At 37.3% G+C, this 21181-nt stretch overlaps 1 protein-coding gene and 3 pseudogenes across 1 annotated transcript; all 4 read right to left on the bottom strand.

Moving 5' to 3' along the window:
• Positions 1 to 2040: 2040 nt before the first annotated feature.
• On the bottom strand, positions 2041 to 5024 carry LOC128216155 (rho GTPase-activating protein 19-like; annotated as a pseudogene).
• Positions 5025 to 7068: 2044 nt separating this feature from the next.
• LOC128216145 (rho GTPase-activating protein 19-like) lies at positions 7069 to 10058 on the bottom strand. Its single transcript, XM_052922730.1, has 7 exons — positions 9956 to 10058; positions 9531 to 9761; positions 8952 to 9248; positions 8358 to 8788; positions 7806 to 8030; positions 7350 to 7502; positions 7069 to 7116 (listed from the first exon to the last, which is right to left on the bottom strand). The coding sequence occupies exons 1-7, from the start codon at positions 10056 to 10058 to the stop codon at positions 7069 to 7071; spliced, it is 1488 nt and encodes a 495-aa protein (XP_052778690.1).
• Positions 10059 to 12089: 2031 nt separating this feature from the next.
• On the bottom strand, positions 12090 to 15066 carry LOC128216134 (rho GTPase-activating protein 19-like; annotated as a pseudogene).
• Positions 15067 to 16957: 1891 nt separating this feature from the next.
• Positions 16958 to 20068, bottom strand: LOC128216123 (rho GTPase-activating protein 19-like; annotated as a pseudogene).
• Between the last annotated feature and the right edge of the window lie 1113 nt (positions 20069 to 21181).

Genomic DNA, 21181 nt, shown 5'->3' with positions numbered 1-21181 from the left:
TCTGAACTAGGTTCAGTGTGACTAAGTATTAAATTAGAATTAGGCAGTCACTCAGATGATTTATTTTTTCTCAAATCCAAACACTAGCACTCTTTAGAAACTTTTTACACCTCCAACAATTAAACAAGCCCTATAACAAGTATCTTTAGCAATGTAACAAAACAAATTGTGCTCAATATAGATTGAAGGGCTTTTGCTACTAGCTGAAGTACTTGAAATGATTGTTTCTTTAAGACTGAAGTGACAAGAAAACCAAGGAGTTTATATAGAAACAAAGTCAGTAAATATCAATTAACAGACAAACAGGAAAAGGACACACTTTCGTCAAGTCAATTTATGAAAACAATAGACTTAAGTGCCTATCACTTAAGAACACAAAGGTGGCAATTAACGCCAGGTAAGTGCAGTATATAAGTGTGACCGTCAGTCCGTCCAACTGTGTGTGTGAGACCCTGATGCCAATTAAGACGAGGTAAAACAATGGACAGGTTGTCTCTCGTCTAGACTAGACTTTTATGTAATTAAAATTAATTTACAACCACTTAAAACAAATGTCTGAAATTAAAGATTATTTCTTGTTATAATAAAAATGCATTCTGCTGGTAATTAAGTTTATTAGTCTGAATAATTCAAGTATGACTTTAAGGCAAAGAAATAAAACTTCATGTTAAAACAATTATGTAAGCTTGGAATATCTAAGTACAATCAAAGAATGAATTCAATTTTGAGTCTTTGGTGTAGATGAATTATAATTCAATGAAACACCGTGAAGTCGTGAGCACGTGTGAAATAAACTACAGTCTTGCACTAAAATCAACAGATATTCTGTTTCTTTTATGTTTGTTTTCGGCGATTTATTGGTATTCCGTTTTATTTTTCTAAATACCCACTTCTTCAAAAAAAAGACGCGGCTACTCTTGGGACGCCCCATTCGCACAGCTTTTAATAGCCGATGACGTAGACTGTCGGTCCTACTCCGGTGTGTCGAGAAATAGTTTTCATTTTTTTTTTAATTTGCTTATTATTTTCTTGTGTTTAAGTGCAAACAGTTTATATGCAGTTATCAATAAATTCGTATTAATGTAGTTATGTTTCAAATGTTAATAGTAAAAACAGTAAACACAAGAACTCTCTTTAAATTGAAAAGTGCACGAACACATTCACCAAATAACACTGGTCGAAAGTGTTAGCAAAACAAATGGGGAAATAGTATAAATATGATCATTGACTCGACTGTTTCATAAAAGTATGAAACGTTGTTTAAGGTACTACGTCCATCTTTTCTGGTCGACTATTTCAATTCCACATTCAAACTGATCAACAAAAGAAAAAAATGTATATTTCTATATTTTTTTGGTGTGGTAAATATCACTCATATTATAATATAGTAAATATATACACATACATAGCTTGTGTACCATAATGGTGAATCTTAAATAAGTATCTATAGCAATACATTATTTATAGCACTATTTCAACATAACTTTAACAAAATGAGAGAGAGAGAGAGAGAGAGAGAGAGAGAGAGAGAGAGAGAGGGGGGGGGGGGAGAGATATATTACATACAATATATGGTCTCATGATAAAGAAACCATGGCGCTAGCTACTAGACTTCCCATCGTCATTACACTTATAATGCTTGATTTCGCGACGTTTTCTAAGTAGCACAATTTAACAGTATGATTAAACAGCATACTGAAATACTCTTAATAACACTAAGCTTGTGTCTAATTCTTCTTCGAATCCTGACTGCCAGACAGGTTAATTTGAGCACATTTAGCAATAAGGCAGTGCAGTGAAAGTAATTACTTCTCAATATATCATAATCGTTCAACACTCAAACACAAGTACTCGAGGCGTGGTTTCAGTGCATGTAGCAACAAGCACTATGAAACACATGGAACCCGGGATCATTGATGCTCTTCTTGAGATCCGGGACGGTTTTCACCGCCTGCGTGATGGATGACACGAGCGACATAGGTCTTGTGATGGTTCCATGAGCGCATAGCCGGGCTGCGTGAAGGAGCGGAACTCTGTGTTTCATGTAGATGCACCAAGGTCGACGATGTGGACAGCTTGACTGTGACGCTGCAAGGAGAAACAATAGTTGATTCAAAACAGTCCCACTCATTTAAATTTGTTTATTATCACAATCATCGTATTTTCTTCTCCTCGGAATAAATCTTGTTATCGTATAATAAATTTGTTTTTTTAAATGTAATTAATATTTCTGATTTCTTTAAAAAACAGTAAGTGCTAAATTTGTTATACTGTTTAAATGTCTATTTTAATGTTATCGATATCTTTATCATGTGTACCTACCAGGACGGTGTGTATTTATTGTATGGGGTATTTAAGTATGTGATGTTGGCGACGCTGTTTTCGGTGATGACAGGGGAAGTCACGCTTAACTTCAATTCTTCGTCGTCGCGCAGGTTATGTAACTTGACATTCGACAGCAGGGGGAGGTGCTTCTAGAGGATGAAATAAGGAAATATTAAATAACGCAATCATATTTTTGCAAATAAACAAATCGCTTATGCTTAACACATGCAAAGATTACTAAAATCTTACTTTATAATAATTGTTTTTCGTAACTTTATCCCAATCTTTTTTTATTAAAACAGCAAGAACGTATGCGTTCTATGAATATATTTCTGAGTTATGTTTTATCTACATATTACTTTCACAAACTGAATACACGTTTATATCCGTTTGAATGATTATATCTTTCATGTTCATGTTAAGGTAACAATTTAAGCATTATCTGGTGCGTACCTTTATTGATTCGCCGAAGGACCTACTGCGCGAATGGTTTCCCTTCTTGGTGCTCTTTTGCACATTGCCGACACGGTTTAAAGGTTTAAGGAGTTTCTTTGCAGAATGGACATGGGCAATCAGCTGAGACAGGACAGTCTTTGTGTCCTGTGCGCATTTGTACTCCTCAGGCGACTTTCTCTCCGCGAACATGTAGACGGTGTTCACGGCGCTCGAGCTGCGGTTCTGGAAAATACAACATTGGTGGTTCACATCAGTTATCACGTCTGCCTTTTCCTTCAAGACTTTTAACAAATAAATTTTGGAGTAATATATTTTGAGAGTATAATTCAACGTTTTAACATATGTTTTTAACATTTGATATTCAACGTAGTTGTTGGGTGAATATAATCTGATTCATACAGTTTCTAGCATTTTCCCAATATGAAAAAAATATGCTGTTTGATAAAAAAATATCCAATTAATGATGGCGGCTTAATTTGCACTGTTCAACCCAATTTTAAATAAACTACCATTATATAATAATCAACATGGTACATCGCCATTGTTCTCACCTTCGCCTTCTGTATATTTGCGCGGTCCTCCTCGTTGCAGTCCTGAGCGGCGAGCAGCTCCATGCTCGGGTTCTCCCTCTCCTGCCAGAAGTTAGCTACGTCGGCTGCAATCTCGCGGGGGACTTTGAAGATTGAATCCGTATTCTCGATCATCAGCGTGACGGCGTTGCTCAGGGTTCCAGAGGCGCTCTGAAGGCCCTCGGCGGAAAGCTTTCGGGGACAGACGATGCTAGGTGCGAATACGACACCGAGGGATGTGGCGGTCATCTTGTTCTCTGGGCAGCTTGGGTGCGGTGCAGCAGCTTTAGGAGGGTCTCGAGGAATGCGGCGTTTTCCTGGGGCAGCAGCAACATCAGCATCTGAAGGGACTTGATTTGCTTCTCCAGTGCGCGCTTTTCTCTTGCTCCGAAACACACAACTTGGTCATGTCTGAAATGGAGATGAATTCAACGGTCTTTAAATATTGGAATCAATTGAAATAAGCATGTTGATGTATTTATTTTCTAAGTTAATTTACTTCTATGATAGATCATTCTCAACACCATTCAGCTATTCATGACATGAACAATCACTTTCTTGACTTTTACTTACCAGCTATTTTGAGGTGAGCCTCGTAATGTTTGTGAGTGAGCAGAGGGTCGGGCATCTCAGAGAGGATCTGCTTGAGGACGGTGGCCACGTCGTGGGGGGAGAACGTGTTATCGTTCAGGTTGAAGTCACCAGTATTTCCAAGAACCAAACCCTTGAGAAGTCTTTGGCGGGCCACGTTGCCAGTCTTGCGGAAGATGCCCTCGGTCTTGAGGTTTTCTGATTGGGAGAGGTAGTCCACAAACTTACTCATGGCGTACACCAATTCCTTCGATAACGCGGTCGAGCTAGCGCTGCGCTCTGGAAGGAGAGAGAAGAAATTGTGAATACTGGATTGGTAACACACGATCGAGCAAAAAATAAATCTGTATACATTACACAATTGAATTTGCCCAAAATCATTGTAATATCCAAAGTCAAAAGCTTTTGTTGATGTGTGTACATGATTTCAGAGTTCTCATTTTAGACATTTACTTCACAGGCGTGAAAATTTCCCTTCGGTTATCCCTGAATGCTTAAACTGGTTATTACCAATTATGCTGTCTTAATCTTTCATATACACTTACTATCCCAAGTAATTACCTTTCTTCTTAGAGAGTATTGTGGTGGCATTCTTCTTGTTAGCGTTATGGTCGGTAACGTGGGTTTGAACGATCTCGTCGAGTTTGTGGTCGTCCATATGGAGAAGACTGGAAAGGTGTGCCTTGCAGAACGTCGCTATCTTCTCCGGCATGGCGTCACGGAGACGCACCCCGCGCTCTGCCTCGGTCGGCCCGCTTCTTTGGGACTCAATCTCACACAGGTCTTTGGCTGAATTGAAACAATATTTTTTTAACAATTATATTGTCATTAACATATCAATGTTGCTTATCAAATACATTATCATTATTAATCAAACTACAAAACTTCAAATAATAATAATAATAATAAAATAATAATAATAATAATAATAATAATAATAATAATAATGGTAAAGGGAATATCTTTTATTAAGTACTTACATTTCAACATAGCCTTCAGGTTGCACTTTTTTATTAGATACTTTTCCTTCATTTTTGTAAACTTTTCAGAAGCAGGTGAACACTTATTAGGTGTACATACCATTCTGAACTAGGTTCAGTGTGACTAAGTATTAAATTAGAATTAGGCAGTCACTCAGATGATTTATTTTTTCTCAAATCCAAACACTAGCACTCTTTAGAAACTTTTTACACCTCCAACAATTAAACAAGCCCTATAACAAGTATCTTTAGCAATGTAACAAAACAAATTGTGCTCAATATAGATTGAAGGGCTTTTGCTACTAGCTGAAGTACTTGAAATGATTGTTTCTTTAAGACTGAAGTGACAAGAAAACCAAGGAGTTTATATAGAAACAAAGTCAGTAAATATCAATTAACAGACAAACAGGAAAAGGACACACTTTCGTCAAGTCAATTTATGAAAACAATAGACTTAAGTGCCTATCACTTAAGAACACAAAGGTGGCAATTAACGCCAGGTAAGTGCAGTATATAAGTGTGACCGTCAGTCCGTCCAACTGTGTGTGTGAGACCCTGATGCCAATTAAGACGAGGTAAAACAATGGACAGGTTGTCTCTCGTCTAGACTAGACTTTTATGTAATTAAAATTAATTTACAACCACTTAAAACAAATGTCTGAAATTAAAGATTATTTCTTGTTATATAAAAATGCATTCTGCTGGTAATTAAGTTTATTAGTCTGAATAATTCAAGTATGACTTTAAGGCAAAGAAATAAAACTTCATGTTAAAACAATTATGTAAGCTTGGAATATCTAAGTACAATCAAAGAATGAATTCAATTTTGAGTCTTTGGTGTAGATGAATTATAATTCAATGAAACACCGTGAAGTCGTGAGCACGTGTGAAATAAACTACAGTCTTGCACTAAAATCAACAGATATTCTGTTTCTTTTATGTTTGTTTTCGGCGATTTATTGGTATTCCGTTTTATTTTTCTAAATACCCACTTCTTCAAAAAAAAGACGCGGCTACTCTTGGGACGCCCCATTCGCACAGCTTTTGATAGCCGATGACGTAGACTGTCGGTCCTACTCCGGTGTGTCGAGAAATAGTTTTCATTTTTTTTTAATTTGCTTATTATTTTCTTGTGTTTAAGTGCAAACAGTTTATATGCAGTTATCAATAAATTCGTATTAATGTAGTTATGTTTCAAATGTTAATAGTAAAAACAGTAAACACAAGAACTCTCTTAAATTGAAAAGTGCACGAACACATTCACCAAATAACACTGGTCGAAAGTGTTAGCAAAACAAATGGGGAAATAGTATAAATATGATCATTGACTCGACTGTTTCATAAAAGTATGAAACGTTGTTTAAGGTACTACGTCCATCTTTTCTGGTCGACTATTTCAATTCCACATTCAAACTGATCAACAAAAGAAAAAAATGTATAGTTCTATATTTTTTTTGGTGTGGTAAATATCACTCATATTATAATATAGTAAATATATACACATACATAGCTTGTGTACCATAATGGTGAATCTTAAATAAGTATCTATAGCAATACATTATTTATAGCACTATTTCAACATAACTTTAACAAAAGAGAGAGAGAGAGAGAGAGAGAGAGAGAGAGAGAGAGAGAGAGAGAGAGAGGGGGGGGGGTGAGAGATATATTACATACAATATATGGTCTCATGATAAAGAAACCATGGCGCTAGCTACTAGACTTCCCATCGTCATTACACTTATAATGCTTGATTTCGCGACGTTTTCTAAGTAGCACAATTTAACAGTATGATTAAACAGCATACTGAAATACTTTAATAACACTAAGCTTGTGTCTAATTCTTCTTCGAATCCTGACTGCCAGACAGGTTAATTTGAGCACATTTAGCAATAAGGCAGTGCAGTGAAAGTAATTACTTCTCAATATATCATAATCGTTCAACACTCAAACACAAGTACTCGAGGCGTGGTTTCAGTGCATGTAGCAACAAGCACTATGAAACACATGGAACCCGGGATCATTGATGCTCTTCTTGAGATCCGGGACGGTTTTCACCGCCTGCGTGATGGATGACACGAGCGACATAGGTCTTGTGATGGTTCCATGAGCGCATAGCCGGGCTGCGTGAAGGAGCGGAACTCTGTGTTTCATGTAGATGCACCAAGGTCGACGATGTGGACAGCTTGACTGTGACGCTGCAAGGAGAAACAATAGTTGATTCAAAACAGTCCCACTCATTTAAATTTGTTTATTATCACAATCATCGTATTTTCTTCTCCTCGGAATAAATCTTGTTATCGTATAATAAATTTTTTTTTTAAATGTAATTAATATTTCTGATTTCTTTAAAAAACAGTAAGTGCTAAATTTGTTATACTGTTTAAATGTCTATTTTAATGTTATCGATATCTTTATCATGTGTACCTACCAGGACGGGTGTGTATTTATTGTATGGGGTATTTAAGTATGTGATGTTGGCGACGCTGTTTTCGGTGATGACAGGGGAAGTCACGCTTAACTTCAATTCTTCGTCGTCGCGCAGGTTATGTAACTTGACATTCGACAGCAGGGGGAGGTGCTTCTAGAGGATGAAATAAGGAAATATTAAATAACGCAATCATATTTTTGCAAATAAACAAATCGCTTATGCTTAACACATGCAAAGATTACTAAAATCTTACTTTATAATAATTGTTTTTCGTAACTTTATCCCAATCTTTTTTATTAAAACAGCAAGAACGTATGCGTTCTATGAATATATTTCTGAGTTATGTTTTATCTACATATTACTTTCACAAACTGAATACACGTTTATATCCGTTTGAATGATTATATCTTTCATGTTCATGTTAAGGTAACAATTTAAGCATTATCTGGTGCGTACCTTTATTGATTCGCCGAAGGACCTACTGCGCGAATGGTTTCCCTTCTTGGTGCTCTTTTGCACATTGCCGACACGGTTTAAAGGTTTAAGGAGTTTCTTTGCAGAATGGACATGGGCAATCAGCTGAGACAGGACAGTCTTTGTGTCCTGTGCGCATTTGTACTCCTCAGGCGACTTTCTCTCCGCGAACATGTAGACGGTGTTCACGGCGCTCGAGCTGCGGTTCTGGAAAATACAACATTGGTGGTTCACATCAGTTATCACGTCTGCCTTTTCCTTCAAGACTTTTAACAAATAAATTTTGGAGTAATATATTTTGAGAGTATAATTCAACGTTTTAACATATGTTTTTAACATTTGATATTCAACGTAGTTGTTGGGTGAATATAATCTGATTCATACAGTTTCTAGCATTTTCCCAATATGAAAAAAATATGCTGTTTGAAAAAAATATCCAATTAATGATGGCGGCTTAATTTGCACTGTTCAACCCAATTTTAAATAAACTACCATTATATAATAATCAACATGGTACATCGCCATTGTTCTCACCTTCGCCTTCTGTATATTTGCGCGGTCCTCCTCGTTGCAGTCCTGAGCGGCGAGCAGCTCCATGCTCGGGTTCTCCCTCTCCTGCCAGAAGTTAGCTACGTCGGCTGCAATCTCGCGGGGGACTTTGAAGATTGAATCCGTATTCTCGATCATCAGCGTGACGGCGTTGCTCAGGGTTCCAGAGGCGCTCTGAAGGCCCTCGGCGGAAAGCTTTCGGGGACAGACGATGCTAGGTGCGAATACGACACCGAGGGATGCGGCGGTCATCTTGTTCTCTGGGCAGCTTGCGGTGCGGTGCAGCAGCTTTAGGAGGGTCTCGAGGAATGCGGCGTTTTCCTGGGGCAGCAGCAACATCAGCATCTGAAGGGACTTGATTTGCTTCTCCAGTGCGCGCTTTTCCTCTTGCTCCGAAACACACAACTTGGTCATGTCTGAAATGGAGATGAATTCAACGGTCTTTAAATATTGGAATCAATTGAATATAAGCATTTTGATGTATTTATTTTCTAAGTTAATTTACTTCTATGATAGATCATTCTCAACACCATTCAGCTATTCATGACATGAACAATCACTTTCTTGACTTTTACTTACCAGCTATTTTGAGGTGAGCCTCGTAATGTTTGTGAGTGAGCAGAGGGTCGGGCATCTCAGAGAGGATCTGCTTGAGGACGGTGGCCACGTCGTGGGGGGAGAACGTGTTATCGTTCAGGTTGAAGTCACCAGTATTTCCAAGAACCAAACCCTTGAGAAGTCTTTGGCGGGCCACGTTGCCAGTCTTGCGGAAGATGCCCTCGGTCTTGAGGTTTTCTGATTGGGAGAGGTAGTCCACAAACTTACTCATGGCGTACACCAATTCCTTCGATAACGCGGTCGAGCTAGCGCTGCGCTCTGGAAGGAGAGAGAAGAAATTGTGAATACTGGATTGGTAACACACGATCGAGCAAAAAATAAATCTGTATACATTACACAATTGAATTTGCCCAAAATCATTGTAATATCCAAAGTCAAAAGCTTTTGTTGATGTGTGTACATGATTTCAGAGTTCTCATTTTAGACATTTACTTCACAGGCGTGAAAATTTCCCTTCGGTTATCCCTGAATGCTTAAACTGGTTATTACCAATTATGCTGTCTTAATCTTTCATATACACTTACTATCCCAAGTAATTACCTTTCTTCTTAGAGAGTATTGTGGTGGCATTCTTCTTGTTAGCGTTATGGTCGGTAACGTGGGTTTGAACGATCTCGTCGAGTTTGTGGTCGTCCATATGGAGAAGACTGGAAAGGTGTGCCTTGCAGAACGTCGCTATCTTCTCCGGCATGGCGTCACGGAGACGCACTACCCCGCGCTCTGCCTCGGTCGGCCCGCTTCTTTGGGACTCAATCTCACACAGGTCTTTGGCTGAATTGAAACAATATTTTTTTAACAATTATATTGTCATTAACATATCAATGTTGCTTATCAAATACATTATCATTATTAATCAAACTACAAAACTTCAATAATAATAATAATAATAATAATAATAATAATAATAATAATAATAATAATAATAATAATAATGGTAAAGGGAATATCTTTTATTAAGTACTTACATTTCAACATAGCCTTCAGGTTGCACTTTTTTATTAGATACTTTTCCTTCATTTTTGTAAACTTTTCAGAAGCAGGTGAACACTTATTAGGTGTACATACCATTCTGAACTAGGTTCAGTGTGACTAAGTATTAAATTAGAATTAGGCAGTCACTCAGATGATTTATTTTTTCTCAAATCCAAACACTAGCACTCTTTAGAAACTTTTTACACCTCCAACAATTAAACAAGCCCTATAACAAGTATCTTTAGCAATGTAACAAAACAAATTGTGCTCAATATAGATTGAAGGGCTTTTGCTACTAGCTGAAGTACTTGAAATGATTGTTTCTTTAAGACTGAAGTGACAAGAAAACCAAGGAGTTTATATAGAAACAAAGTCAGTAAATATCAATTAACAGACAAACAGGAAAAGGACACACTTTCGTCAAGTCAATTTATGAAAACAATAGACTTAAGTGCCTATCACTTAAGAACACAAAGGTGGCAATTAACGCCAGGTAAGTGCAGTATATAAGTGTGACCGTCAGTCCGTCCAACTGTGTGTGTGAGACCCTGATGCCAATTAAGACGAGGTAAAACAATGGACAGGTTGTCTCTCGTCTAGACTAGACTTTTATGTAATTAAAATTAATTTACAACCACTTAAAACAAATGTCTGAAATTAAAGATATTTCTTGTTATAATAAAAATGCATTCTGCTGGTAATTAAGTTTATTAGTCTGAATAATTCAAGTATGACTTTAAGGCAAAGAAATAAAACTTCATGTTAAAACAATTATGTAAGCTTGGAATATCTAAGTACAATCAAAGAATGAATTCAATTTTGAGTCTTTGGTGTAGATGAATTATAATTCAATGAAACACCGTGAAGTCGTGAGCACGTGTGAAATAAACTACAGTCTTGCACTAAAATCAACAGATATTCTGTTTCTTTTATGTGTTTTCGGCGATTTATTGGTATTCCGTTTTATTTTTCTAAATACCCACTTCTTCAAAAAAAAGACGCGGCTACTCTTGGGACGCCCCATTCGCACAGCTTTTAATAGCCGATGACGTAGACTGTCGGTCCTACTCCGGTGTGTCGAGAAATAGTTTTCATTTTTTTTTTAATTTGCTTATTATTTTCTTGTGTTTAAGTGCAAACAGTTTATATGCAGTTATCAATAAATTCGTATTAATGTAGTTATGTTTCAAATGTTAATAGTAAAAACAGTAAACACAAGAACTCTCTTTAAATTGAAAAGTGCACGAACACATTCACCAAATAACACTGGTCGAAAGTGTTAGCAAAACAAATGGGGAAATAGTATAAATATGATCATTGACTCGACTGTTTCATAAAAGTATGAAACGTTGTTTAAGGTACTACGTCCATCTTTTCTGGTCGACTATTTCAATTCCACATTCAAACTGATCAACAAAAAAAAAAAATGTATATTTCTATATTTTTTGGTGTGGTAAATATCACTCATATTATAATATAGTAAATATATACACATACATAGCTTGTGTACCATAATGGTGAATCTTAAATAAGTATCTATAGCAATACATTATTTATAGCACTATTTCAACATAACTTTAACAAAATGAGAGAGAGAGAGAGAGAGAGAGAGAGAGAGAGAGAGAGAGGGGGGGGTGAGAGATATATTACATACAATATATGGTCTCATGATAAAGAAACCATGGCGCTAGCTACTAGACTTCCCATCGTCATTACACTTATAATGCTTGATTTCGCGACGTTTTCTAAGTAGCACAATTTAACAGTATGATTAAACAGCATACTGAAATACTTTAATAACACTAAGCTTGTGTCTAATTCTTCTTCGAATCCTGACTGCCAGACAGGTTAATTTGAGCACATTTAGCAATAAGGCAGTGCAGTGAAAGTAATTACTTCTCAATATATCATAATCGTTCAACACTCAAACACAAGTACTCGAGGCGTGGTTTCAGTGCATGTAGCAACAAGCACTATGAAACACATGGAACCCGGGATCATTGATGCTCTTCTTGAGATCCGGGACGGTTTTCACCGCCTGCGTGATGGATGACACGAGCGACATAGGTCTTGTGATGGTTCCATGAGCGCATAGCCGGGCTGCGTGAAGGAGCGGAACTCTGTGTTTCATGTAGATGCACCAAGGTCGACGATGTGGACAGCTTGACTGTGACGCTGCAAGGAGAAACAATAGTTGATTCAAAACAGTCCCACTCATTTAAATTTGTTTATTATCACAATCATCGTATTTTCTTCTCCTCGGAATAAATCTTGTTATCGTATAATAAATTTGTTTTTTTAAATGTAATTAATATTTCTGATTTCTTTAAAAACAGTAAGTGCTAAATTTGTTATACTGTTTAAATGTCTATTTTAATGTTATCGATATCTTTATCATGTGTACCTACCAGGACGGTGTGTATTTATTGTATGGGGTATTTAAGTATGTGATGTTGGCGACGCTGTTTTCGGTGATGACAGGGGAAGTCACGCTTAACTTCAATTCTTCGTCGTCGCGCAGGTTATGTAACTTGACATTCGACAGCAGGGGGAGGTGCTTCTAGAGGATGAAATAAGGAAAATTAAATAACGCAATCATATTTTTGCAAATAAACAAATCGCTTATGCTTAACACATGCAAAGATTACTAAAATCTTACTTTATAATAATTGTTTTTCGTAACTTTATCCCAATCTTTTTTATTAAAACAGCAAGAACGTATGCGTTCTATGAATATATTTCTGAGTTATTTATCTACATATTACTTTCACAAACTGAATACACGTTTATATCCGTTTGAATGATTATATCTTTCATGTTCATGTTAAGGTAACAATTTAAGCATTATCTGGTGCGTACCTTTATTGATTCGCCGAAGGACCTACTGCGCGAATGGTTTCCCTTCTTGGTGCTCTTTTGCACATTGCCGACACGGTTTAAAGGTTTAAGGAGTTTCTTTGCAGAATGGACATGGGCAATCAGCTGAGACAGGACAGTCTTTGTGTCCTGTGCGCATTTGTACTCCTCAGGCGACTTTCTCTCCGCGAACATGTAGACGGTGTTCACGGCGCTCGAGCTGCGGTTCTGGAAAATACAACATTGGTGGTTCACATCAGTTATCACGTCTGCCTTTTCCTTCAAGACTTTTAACAAATAAATTTTGGAGTAATATATTTTGAGAGTATAATTCAACGTTTTAACATATGTTTTTAACATTTGATATTCAAGTAGTTGTTGGGTGAATATAATCTGATTCATACAGTTTCTAGCATTTTCCCAATATGAAAAAAATATGCTGTTTGATAAAAAATATCCAATTAATGATGGCGGCTTAATTTGCACTGTTCAACCCAATTTTAAATAAACTACCATTATATAATAATCAACATGGTACATCGCCATTGTTCTCACCTTCGCCTTCTGTATATTTGCGCGGTCCTCCTCGTTGCAGTCCTGAGCGGCGAGCAGCTCCATGCTCGGGTTCTCCCTCTCCTGCCAGAAGTTAGCTACGTCGGCTGCAATCTCGCGGGGGACTTTGAAGATTGAATCCGTATTCTCGATCATCAGCGTGACGGCGTTGCTCAGGGTTCCAGAGGCGCTCTGAAGGCCCTCGGCGGAAAGCTTTCGGGGACAGACGATGCTAGGTGCGAATACGACACCGAGGGATGTGGCGGTCATCTTGTTCTCTGGGCAGCTTGCGGTGCGGTGCAGCAGCTTTAGGAGGGTCTCGAGGAATGCGGCGTTTTCCTGGGGCAGCAGCAACATCAGCATCTGAAGGGACTTGATTTGCTTCTCCAGTGCGCGCTTTTCCTCTTGCTCCGAAACACACAACTTGGTCATGTCTGAAATGGAGATGAATTCAACGGTCTTTAAATATGGAATCAATTGAATATAAGCATTTGATGTATTTATTTTCTAAGTTAATTTACTTCTATGATAGATCATTCTCAACACCATTCAGCTATTCATGACATGAACAATCACTTTCTTGACTTTTACTTACCAGCTATTTTGAGGTGAGCCTCGTAATGTTGTGAGTGAGCAGAGGGTCGGGCATCTCAGAGAGGATCTGCTTGAGGACGGTGGCCACGTCGTGGGGGGAGAACGTGTTATCGTTCAGGTTGAAGTCACCAGTATTTCCAAGAACCAAACCCTTGAGAAGTCTTTGGCGGGCCACGTTGCCAGTCTTGCGGAAGATGCCCTCGGTCTTGAGGTTTTCTGATTGGGAGAGGTAGTCCACAAACTTACTCATGGCGTACACCAATTCCTTCGATAACGCGGTCGAGCTAGCGCTGCGCTCTGGAAGGAGAGAGAAGAAATTGTGAATACTGGATTGGTAACACACGATCGAGCAAAAAATAAATCTGTATACATTACACAATTGAATTTGCCCAAAATCATTGTAATATCCAAAGTCAAAAGCTTTTGTTGATGTGTGTACATGATTTCAGAGTTCTCATTTTAGACATTTACTTCACAGGCGTGAAAATTTCCCTTCGGTTATCCCTGAATGCTTAAACTGGTTATTACCAATTATGCTGTCTTAATCTTTCATATACACTTACTATCCCAAGTAATTACCTTTCTTCTTAGAGAGTATTGTGGTGGCATTCTTCTTGTTAGCGTTATGGTCGGTAACGTGGGTTTGAACGATCTCGTCGAGTTTGTGGTCGTCCATATGGAGAAGACTGGAAAGGTGTGCCTTGCAGAACGTCGCTATCTTCTCCGGCATGGCGTCACGGAGACGCACTACCCCGCGCTCTGCCTCGGTCGGCCCGCTTCTTTGGGACTCAATCTCACACAGGTCTTTGGCTGAATTGAAACAATATTTTTTTAACAATTATATTGTCATTAACATATCAATGTTGCTTATCAAATACATTATCATTATTAATCAAACTACAAAACTTCAAAATAATAATAATAATAATAATAATAATAATAATAATAATAATAATAATAATAATAATGGTAAAGGGAATATCTTTATTAAGTACTTACATTTCAACATAGCCTTCAGGTTGCACTTTTTTATTAGATACTTTTCCTTCATTTTTGTAAACTTTTCAGAAGCAGGTGAACACTTATTAGGTGTACATACCATTCTGAACTAGGTTCAGTGTGACTAAGTATTAAATTAGAATTAGGCAGTCACTCAGATGATTTATTTTTTCTCAAATCCAAACACTAGCACTCTTAGAAACTTTTTACACCTCCAACAATTAAACAAGCCCTATAACAAGTATCTTTAGCAATGTAACAAAACAAATTGTGCTCAATATAGATTGAAGGGCTTTTGCTACTAGCTGAAGTACTTGAAATGATTGTTTCTTTAAGACTGAAGTGACAAGAAAACCAAGGAGTTTATATAGAAACAAAGTCAGTAAATATCAATTAACAGACAAACAGGAAAAGGACACACTTTCGTCAAGTCAATTTATGAAAACAATAGACTTAAGTGCCTATCACTTAAGAACACAAAGGTGGCAATTAACGCCAGGTAAGTGCAGTATATAAGTGTGACCGTCAGTCCGTCCAACTGTGTGTGTGAGACCCTGATGCCAATTAAGACGAGGTAAAACAATGGACAGGTTGTCTCTCGTCTAGACTAGACTTTTATGTAATTAAAATTAATTTACAACCACTTAAAACAAATGTCTGAAATTAAAGATTATTTCTTGTTATAATAAAAATGCATTCTGCTGGTAATTAAGTTTATTAGTCTGAATAATTCAAGTATGACTTTAAGGCAAAGAAATAAAACTTCATGTTAAAACAATTATGTAAGCTTGGAATATCTAAGTACAATCAAAGAATGAATTCAATTTTGAGTCTTTGGTGTAGATGAATTATAATTCAATGAAACACCGTGAAGTCGTGAGCACGTGTGAAATAAACTACAGTCTTGCACTAAAATCAACAGATATTCTGTTTCTTTTATGTTTGTTTTCGGCGATTTATTGGTATTCCGTTTTATTTTTCTAAATACCCACTTCTTCAAAAAAAAGACGCGGCTACTCTTGGGACGCCCCATTCGCACAGCTTTTAATAGCCGATGACGTAGACTGTCGGTCCTACTCCGGTGTGTCGAGAATAGTTTTCATTTTTTTTAATTTGCTTATTATTTTCTTGTGTTTAAGTGCAAACAGTTTATATGCATTATCAATAAATTCGTATTAATGTAGTTATGTTTCAAATGTTAATAGTAAAAACAGTAAACACAAGAACTCTCTTTAAATTGAAAAGTGCACGAACACATTCACCAAATAACACTGGTCGAAAGTGTTAGCAAAACAAATGGGGAAATAGTATAAATATGATCATTGACTCGACTGTTTCATAAAAGTATGAAACGTTGTTTAAGGTACTACGTCCATCTTTCTGGTCGACTATTTCAATTCCACATTCAAACTGATCAACAAAAGAAAAAAATGTATATTTCTATATTTTTTGGTGTGGTAAATATCACTCATATTATAATATAGTAATATATACACATACATAGCTTGTGTACCATAATGGTGAATCTTAAATAAGTATCTATAGCAATACATTATTTATAGCACTATTTCAACATAACTTTAACAAAAGAGAGAGAGAGAGAGAGAGAGAGAGAGAGAGAGAGAGAGGGGGGGGAGAGATAATTACATACAATATATGGTCTCATGATAAAGAAACCATGGCGCTACCGACTAGACTTCCCATCGTCATTACACTTATAATGCTTGATTTCGCGACGTTTTCTAAGTAGCACAATTTAACAGTATGATTAAACAGCATACTGAAATACTTTAATAACACTAAGCTTGTGTCTAATTCTTCTTCGAATCCTGACTGCCAGACAGGTTAATTTGAGCACATTTAGCAATAAGGCAGTGCAGTGAAAGTAATTACTTCTCAATATATCATAATCGTTCAACACTCAAACACAAGTACTCGAGGCGTGGTTTCAGTGCATGTAGCAACAAGCACTATGAAACACATGGAACCCGGGATCATTGATGCTCTTCTTGAGATCCGGGACGGTTTTCACCGCCTGCGTGATGGATGACACGAGCGACATAGGTCTTGTGATGGTTCCATGAGCGCATAGCCGGGCTGCGTGAAGGAGCGGAACTCTGTGTTTCATGTAGATGCACCAAGGTCGACGATGTGGACAGCTTGACTGTGACGCTGCAAGGAGAAACAATAGTTGATTCAAAACAGTCCCACTCATTTAAATTTGTTTATTATCACAATCATCGTATTTTCTTCTCCTCGGAATAAATCTTGTTATCGTATAATAAATTTGTTTTTTTAAATGTAATTAATATTTCTGATTTCTTTAAAAAACAGTAAGTGCTAAATTTGTTATACTGTTTAAATGTCTATTTTAATGTTATCGATATCTTTATCATGTGTACCTACCAGGACGGTGTGTATTTATTGTATGGGGTATTTAAGTATGTGATGTTGGCGACGCTGTTTTCGGTGATGACAGGGGAAGTCACGCTTAACTTCAATTCTTCGTCGTCGCGCAGGTTATGTAACTTGACATTCGACAGCAGGGGGAGGTGCTTCTAGAGGATGAAATAAGGAAATATTAAATAACGCAATCATATTTTTGCAAATAAACAAATCGCTTATGCTTAACACATGCAAAGATTACTAAAATCTTACTTTATAATAATTGTTTTTCGTAACTTTATCCCAATCTTTTTTTAAAACAGCAAGAACGTATGCGTTCTATGAATATATTTCTGAGTTATGTTTTATCTACATATTACTTTCACAAACTGAATACACGTTTATATCCGTTTGAATGATTATATCTTTCATGTTCATGTTAAGGTAACAATTTAAGCATTATCTGGTGCGTACCTTTATTGATTCGCCGAAGGACCTACTGCGCGAATGGTTTCCCTTCTTGGTGCTCTTTTGCACATTGCCGACACGGTTTAAAGGTTTAAGGAGTTTCTTTGCAGAATGGACATGGGCAATCAGCTGAGACAGGACAGTCTTTGTGTCCTGTGCGCATTTGTACTCCTCAGGCGACTTTCTCTCCGCGAACATGTAGACGGTGTTCACGGCGCTCGAGCTGCGGTTCTGGAAAATACAACATTGGTGGTTCACATCAGTTATCACGTCTGCCTTTCCTTCAAGACTTTTAACAAATAAATTTTGGAGTAATATATTTTGAGAGTATAATTCAACGTTTTAACATATGTTTTTAACATTTGATATTCAACGAGTTGTTGGGTGAATATAATCTGATTCATACAGTTTCTAGCATTTTCCCAATATGAAAAAAATATGCTGTTTGATAAAAAATATCCAATTAATGATGGCGGCTTAATTTGCATTGTTCAACCCAATTTTAAATAAACTACCATTATATAATAATCAACATGGTACATCGCCATTGTTCTCACCTTCGCCTTCTGTATATTTGCGCGGTCCTCCTCGTTGCAGTCCTGAGCGGCGAGCAGCTCCATGCTCGGGTTCTCCCTCTCCTGCCAGAAGTTAGCTACGTCGGCTGCAATCTCGCGGGGACTTTGAAGATTGAATCCGTATTCTCGATCATCAGCGTGACGGCGTTGCTCAGGGTTCCAGAGGCGCTCTGAAGGCCCTCGGCGGAAAGCTTTCGGGGACAGACGATGCTAGGTGCGAATACGACACCGAGGGATGTGGCGGTCATCTTGTTCTCTGGGCAGCTTGCGGTGCGGTGCAGCAGCTTTAGGAGGGTCTCGAGGAATGCGGCGTTTTCCTGGGGCAGCAGCAACATCAGCATCTGAAGGGACTTGATTTGCTTCTCCAGTGCGCGCTTTTTCTTGCTCCGAAACACACAACTTGGTCATGTCTGAAATGGAGATGAATTCAACGGTCTTTAAATATTGGAATCAATTGAAATAAGCATGTTGATGTATTTATTTTCTAAGTTAATTTACTTCTATGATAGATCATTCTCAACACCATTCAGCTATTCATGACATGAACAATCACTTTCTTGACTTTTACTTACCAGCTATTTTGAGGTGAGCCTCGTAATGTTTGTGAGTGAGCAGAGGGTCGGGCATCTCAGAGAGGATCTGCTTGAGGACGGTGGCCACGTCGTGGGGGGAGAACGTGTTATCGTTCAGGTTGAAGTCACCAGTATTTCCAAGAACCAAACCCTTGAGAAGTCTTTGGCGGGCCACGTTGCCAGTCTTGCGGAAGATGCCCTCGGTCTTGAGGTTTTCTGATTGGGAGAGGTAGTCCACAAACTTACTCATGGCGTACACCAATTCCTTCGATAACGCGGTCGAGCTAGCGCTGCGCTCTGGAAGGAGAGAGAAGAAATTGTGAATACTGGATTGGTAACACACGATCGAGCAAAAAATAAATCTGTATACATTACACAATTGAATTTGCCCAAAATCATTGTAATATCCAAAGTCAAAAGCTTTTGTTGATGTGTGTACATGATTTCAGAGTTCTCATTTTAGACATTTACTTCACAGGCGTGAAAATTTCCCTTCGGTTATCCCTGAATGCTTAAACTGGTTATTACCAATTATGCTGTCTTAATCTTTCATATACACTTACTATCCCAAGTAATTACCTTTCTTCTTAGAGAGTATTGTGGTGGCATTCTTCTTGTTAGCGTTATGGTCGGTAACGTGGGTTTGAACGATCTCGTCGAGTTTGTGGTCGTCCATATGGAGAAGACTGGAAAGGTGTGCCTTGCAGAACGTCGCTATCTTCTCCGGCATGGCGTCACGGAGACGCACTACCCCGCGCTCTGCCTCGGTCGGCCCGCTTCTTTGGGACTCAATCTCACACAGGTCTTTGGCTGAATTGAAACAATATTTTTTAACAATTATATTGTCATTAACATATCAATGTTGCATATCAAATACATTTCATTATTAATCAAACTACAAAACTTCAATAATAATAATAATAATAATAATAATAATAATAATAATAATAATAATAATAATAATAATAATGGTAAAGGGAATATCTTTTATTAAGTACTTACATTTCAACATAGCCTTCAGGTTGCACTTTTTTATTAGATACTTTTCCTTCATTTTTGTAAACTTTTCAGAAGCAGGTGAACACTTATTAGGTGTACATACCATTCTGAACTAGGTTCAGTGTGACTAAGTATTAAATTAGAATTAGGCAGTCACTCAGATGATTTATTTTTTCTCAAATCCAAACACTAGCACTCTTTAGAAACTTTTTACACCTCCAACAATTAAACAAGCCCTATAACAAGTATCTTTAGCAATGTAACAAAACAAATTGTGCTCAATATAGATTGAAGGGCTTTTGCTACTAGCTGAAGTACTTGAAATGATTGTTTCTTTAAGACTGAAGTGACAAGAAAACCAAGGAGTTTATATAGAAACAAAGTCAGTAAATATCAATTAACAGACAAACAGGAAAAGGACACACTTTCGTCAAGTCAATTTATGAAAACAATAGACTTAAGTGCCTATCACTTAAGAACACAAAGGTGGCAATTAACGCCAGGTAAGTGCAGTATATAAGTGTGACCGTCAGTCCGTCCAACTGTGTGTGAGACCCTGATGCCAATTAAGACGAGGTAAAACAATGGACAGGTTGTCTCTCGTCTAGACTAGACTTTTATGTAATTAAAATTAATTTACAACCACTTAAAACAAATGTCTGAAATTAAAGATTATTTCTTGTTATAATAAAAATGCATTCTGCTGGTAATTAAGTTTATTAGTCTGAATAATTCAAGTATGACTTTAAGGCAAAGAAATAAAACTTCATGTTAAAACAATTATGTAAGCTTGGAATATCTAAGTACAATCAAAGAATGAATTCAATTTTGAGTCTTTGGTGTAGATGATTATAATTCAATGAAACACCGTGAAGTCGTGAGCACGTGTGAAATAAACTACAGTCTTGCACTAAAATCAACAGATATTCTGTTTCTTTTATGTTTGTTTTCGGCGATTTATTGGTATTCCGTTTTATTTTTCTAAATACCCACTTCTTCAAAAAAAAGACGCGGCTACTCTTGGGACGCCCCATTCGCACAGCTTTTAATAGCCGATGACGTAGACTGTCGGTCCTACTCCGGTGTGTCGAGAAATAGTTTTCATTTTTTTTTAATTTGCTTATTATTTTCTTGTGTTTAAGTGCAAACAGTTTATATGCAGTTATCAATAAATTCGTATTAATGTAGTTATGTTTCAAATGTTAATAGTAAAAACAGT

The sequence above is a fragment of the Mya arenaria genome, chromosome 2, assembly GCF_026914265.1.
Source record: "Mya arenaria isolate MELC-2E11 chromosome 2, ASM2691426v1".
NCBI lineage: Eukaryota > Metazoa > Mollusca > Bivalvia > Myida > Myidae > Mya > Mya arenaria.
The sequence above is the reverse complement of the archived record's forward strand: the minus strand, read 5'-3'. Positions and strand labels throughout refer to the sequence as shown.